The sequence below is a fragment of the Mesoplodon densirostris genome, chromosome 13 (assembly GCF_025265405.1).
Source record: "Mesoplodon densirostris isolate mMesDen1 chromosome 13, mMesDen1 primary haplotype, whole genome shotgun sequence".
NCBI classification, from domain to species: domain Eukaryota; kingdom Metazoa; phylum Chordata; class Mammalia; order Artiodactyla; family Ziphiidae; genus Mesoplodon; species Mesoplodon densirostris.
The window spans coordinates 87,112,188-87,116,465 of NC_082673.1; the positions used below are offsets into that span (position 1 = coordinate 87,112,188).

Consider the following 4,278-nt stretch of genomic DNA (forward strand, 5'->3'; position numbering starts at 1 on the left):
TGAATGTAGAATCTCTGTGAGGGGCAGTATCTCTCGTTCACTACTGCATGCCCATCACTTAGGTGGTATGTAAATGCTACAGGAACAGTGCTCCTGGAATGGTGAAACTTTGCCTGGTTCTTACCTCCTGAACACTGGTGAATGTTACGAGGTCGTGGAAAGTTTATCTCATATTATCTAAAATTTATTGAGAACCTAACAATTACATTTTCAGCTGGTGCCCCTTGTGCAGTAGCATAGACATTCCAAAGCCCACACACCCAGTACTTGCCATGAACCTCACTTGTTGGTGACTGAAGTCTGCATCATGATTCTATTTTCCTAATATTTATTCCAACCACCAAATGATCCCATACAGGCTTTTTTCTTCCTTTTTCGTTTTTTGTAAAAGTAGACATTTACACACTCTGATTCAGAGGTGCAAAAATAAAATCTGAAAAGCACCTTTCATTTGTTTTACATTACTGATCCCAATTTACTCTCAAGGCCTTCTTTCTGATGACAGCAAAATACAGGCAATTCAGACTCTTCTGATTCAAAATGGTCTATTTTGGATAAATCTGATGACTTTGGGGGAAATTCCCCGGCATTTCAAAGTTCAATCTTCACACTAGGGCAATCTCTCCCATCTCCAGGGGTCAGTGCTGCTCTCATACACAGGGGACATTGGAGACCCTCATGGGGCAGGTGGTTGACAGCTGGTTTACCGGGTCCTGATTTTCTGTGTGCAGTGTCTGGTCAGGCCGAGTCCTTTGTGTTGTTTTGGTGGCTCCTCCTGAAAGCAGTTATCCCCAGCATAACCCCACACTCCCCACTCTATCTCTGCAACCTCCCCATATGATCTTAGGTCTCTCTGTGATCCGTGGATTCTCTCGGCAATTTTATGTCCTGCTGGAAAATGCTGGAACACCTGGTTTCCCTGGACACCAAGTGCATCTATAGGAAAATTAAGGCCTCTGTACCAAACTCTTCCCTCGACCACTTCTGATCTTCTGCCCAGGAAGCAGCACTTTGCTCTTGAATCATCAGGAACATAGAGGATCTTAAGGGGCCCATCACTTTCCCAGGTTATAAGCTGGAAAGCAAAATAAGCTTTTCTGCACCAGGATTCTCTAAAAATGCTTTGTTTGACTTCAGTTGTTTCAACACTTGAAGTAAAGAGCCAGAGCAGTCCTGTCTTTGGCCTCTTATCCCTTTCTACCCCTTTTCTCATTTCCCCCTCTTTCTGCACCGATTCTTCTCTCCCTTCTTGTCTGACAGTAACTCCCCTTATGTCATATTTTCCCATTTTATATTCTATAGACTTCTTTGTCTAGGTAGATTTCTCCCAATCTTTTCCTGAGACATGAAAGACCATAATTTTATAGAAGGAAGGCATCCAAGTTAAAAAAAAAAAAGAAGCTGAAGAAACAAGGGTTTAAAACCATTGATAAACAAAGGGACAAAATATCCTGAGAATTTCAAAATTATCTACTCTACTCCTAAGTCAACTCTGAGCTTGGGTAATTTTGCTCCCCAGGGGACAGTTGACAATGTCTGGAGACTTTTTTTTTTAATTTTTATTTTTTTGCCACAGCTGGAGATGTGCTACTGGCATCTGGTGGGTAGAACGCAGGGAAGCTGCTAAACATCCTACTATGCACAGGGCATTCCTACAACAAAGAATTAACCAGCTCAAAATGCCAGTAGTGCTGAGGTTGCAAAATTCTAATTTAAACAGTTTAGGTTTCTTAAAAATTTTTTTTTAAGTTTCTTAATCATAGTAGGCACTTGAAAAAACCTATAAAGCATAAAATAATTAATTATTCTCATTTACAGGTAGAAAAACAAAACCATAGAGGTTAAGAAATAGGTAAGATTAGGGGAGGAGGAGCGCAGGGGCCGGCGGCAGTGGGGTCGGGTGGCCTGGGCAGCGAGCGGGTAGCGCGGGATCAGCCTATGTGACTGGGCGGCGCCGGCGCGGCCTCCATCAGGAGAGGATTCAAGATGACCAACGAGGAACCTCTTCCTAACAAGGTTCGACTGAGTGAAACATACTTCAAAGTTATGGCACGAGATGAATTAATTCTCAGGTGGAAACAATATGAAGCATATGTGCAAGCGTTGGAGGGCAAGTACACAGATCTTAACTCTAATGATGTAACTGGCTTAAGGGAATCTGAAGAAAAACTAAAGCAACAACAGCAAGAGTCTGCACGCAGGGAAAACATTCTTGTAATGCGACTAGCAACCAAGGAGCAAGAGATGCAAGAGTGTACTACTCAAATCCAGTACCTCAAGCAAGTCCAGCAGCCTAGCGTTGCCCAACTGAGATCAACAATGGTAGACCCAGCGATCAACTTGTTTTTCCTAAAAATGAAAGGTGAACTGGAACAGACTAAAGACAAACTGGAACAAGCCCAAAATGAACTGAGTGCCTGGAAGTTTACGCCTGATAGGTAAACAAATCATACTCCCCAGTCAAGACTTCCCTGACAGTCCCACTATGAGAAAGCTGTGGTGGGACAGCCAAGTACTCGTTTCCACACCAAGACTCAGACTTTTTGAGCCAAAAAAGCCACATTCTTATACTATCCAGCTTGTAATGGTTAATGTAAAACTTACCAGATGAACCTGGTGTTTCAGCTTTTTTCTCTTCCCCCTCCCCTTGCTTCAGAGGCCTGATGGCATTGGACTATTCCGAAGAAGTGGCCACCTCCGAAAAATTCCCCTTCTAGAATGTGTAGACACTTGAGAAATGTTTCTGTTTGAAGAAAATAGAGGGAGAAACAGAAGTCTTAAGTCTGTGGCACACTGTGTCTTCAGACAGCTTGGAGGAATGAAAACCTAGAGATTTAAAATCATGAATTGAACATGTAAAATTCCAGTAAATGTAAAGATGGAATATGCATCGCTCTTAACCTTGAGCATAGTGACTTAGAGACACTGTATATCAGTTTTGCCAATAAGACTGTGGACTTCATGATTGTTGTTGAACTTCTGGGTCAAACTCAAATGAGGTGAATTTTGCCTTTAAAGGGTTTATTTGCTAAGAACCAACTTAATAGTCATGAGAGAATCAAATAATAGATGTCAGTACAAGTAGTTCATATATTTAACCATTTAGTTTGGGGCTCCATATTACTTGATTGAGCCTTAAATCAATGTGGTTTTACTCAATGGTTTGTTCTTTGAATGGTTGCTAATACTGTAGATAATCTTATTGAGGACTGTACAAATAATGAAGGTGTGGTATCAAACTTCAGGTCTAAACTGTTTGAAGCATTATAAACATTCATTTCACAACTAGATTGTATAAGGATATTAGCTGTGATGAGACTCACTGCATTATTTTTTTCAGTAGTGAAATTTATTAAATCCCCATTCCATTCAACAGGCACATGTTGAAAGAGCATTGTCGTTGGTGTTAATGGGGGAATGTGTTCCTTCATTGTATTTGGGCCTTTTGTATTGCACTCTTGATATTAAATTAAATAAGCCTTGAAAAAAAAAAAGAAATAGGTAAGATTACACCGTTTTAATCATAGGCCTTTTTTCTTTTTAACTCAAAAAGCATGCCGTTTGAATCTAAATGTTTATAATTTCATCAGACTGTTACACACACACACACACAAACACATGTGAATGCACACACACATATTGAGAAGTGGTCTTATAAGGTGATTATGTACACAAGATTGGGAGTCCAGCATCCTGAATTTGAATACAAGCATCAGCAAATGCCATCTTACTGGAGTGAACAAGTATAATCTCCCTAGAGCTTATACTAGATACTATATTTATCTATGAAATGTGGTTAATAATACTACCTTCCTCAATAAACCGTGAAGAGGATTAAATAAGGTATTCCCTGTAAAGCAATTAGAAGAGCGCTTAGAAGCACTAAAAATATTTGTTTTTATTTCCATGGCACATGTTAACCTAGCCATATTTGGAGCAATGCTGGAGCACAATGTCCAGACATTAGCAATATTGGTTTTTGAATTATTAAGACTAAAATACCAACGTGGTAAACACCATTTTTAGAAAAAATGAAGTTTCCATTTTTGTCCTAACTAATGAACAGTTGAATCCCATTGTGCTAATTAAACCAAGACATTTCTAAACCTCTATCATTGACCTATGGAAATAGCAACCAACCAACCAACCAGATATCACATAAGAAATATTGGTAAATTTCTTATCTCTGAGGCTGGGTCCATCTCATCATTTTATTCTATAACCTATTGAAATAAGGAGATTTCTGTTGGGTTGTAGACAATGACATCTTTCACTATA

The 4,278-nt window shown here is 39.6% G+C and overlaps 1 protein-coding gene across 1 annotated transcript; it reads left to right on the forward strand.

Annotated features, from left to right (window-relative positions):
- The first annotated feature begins 1,868 nt into the window (after positions 1–1,868).
- On the forward strand, positions 1,869–2,646 carry LOC132500797 (pre-mRNA-splicing regulator WTAP-like). Its single transcript, XM_060116079.1, has one exon. The coding sequence runs from the start codon at positions 1,987–1,989 to the stop codon at positions 2,440–2,442; it is 456 nt and encodes a 151-aa protein (XP_059972062.1). The 5' UTR covers positions 1,869–1,986; the 3' UTR covers positions 2,443–2,646.
- Positions 2,647–4,278: the final 1,632 nt, after the last annotated feature.

Coding starts and splice junctions, on each gene's coding strand:
- LOC132500797 (XM_060116079.1), top strand. CDS start 1,987: ATGACCAACGAGGAACCTCTTCCTAACAAGGTTCGACTGAGTGAAACA.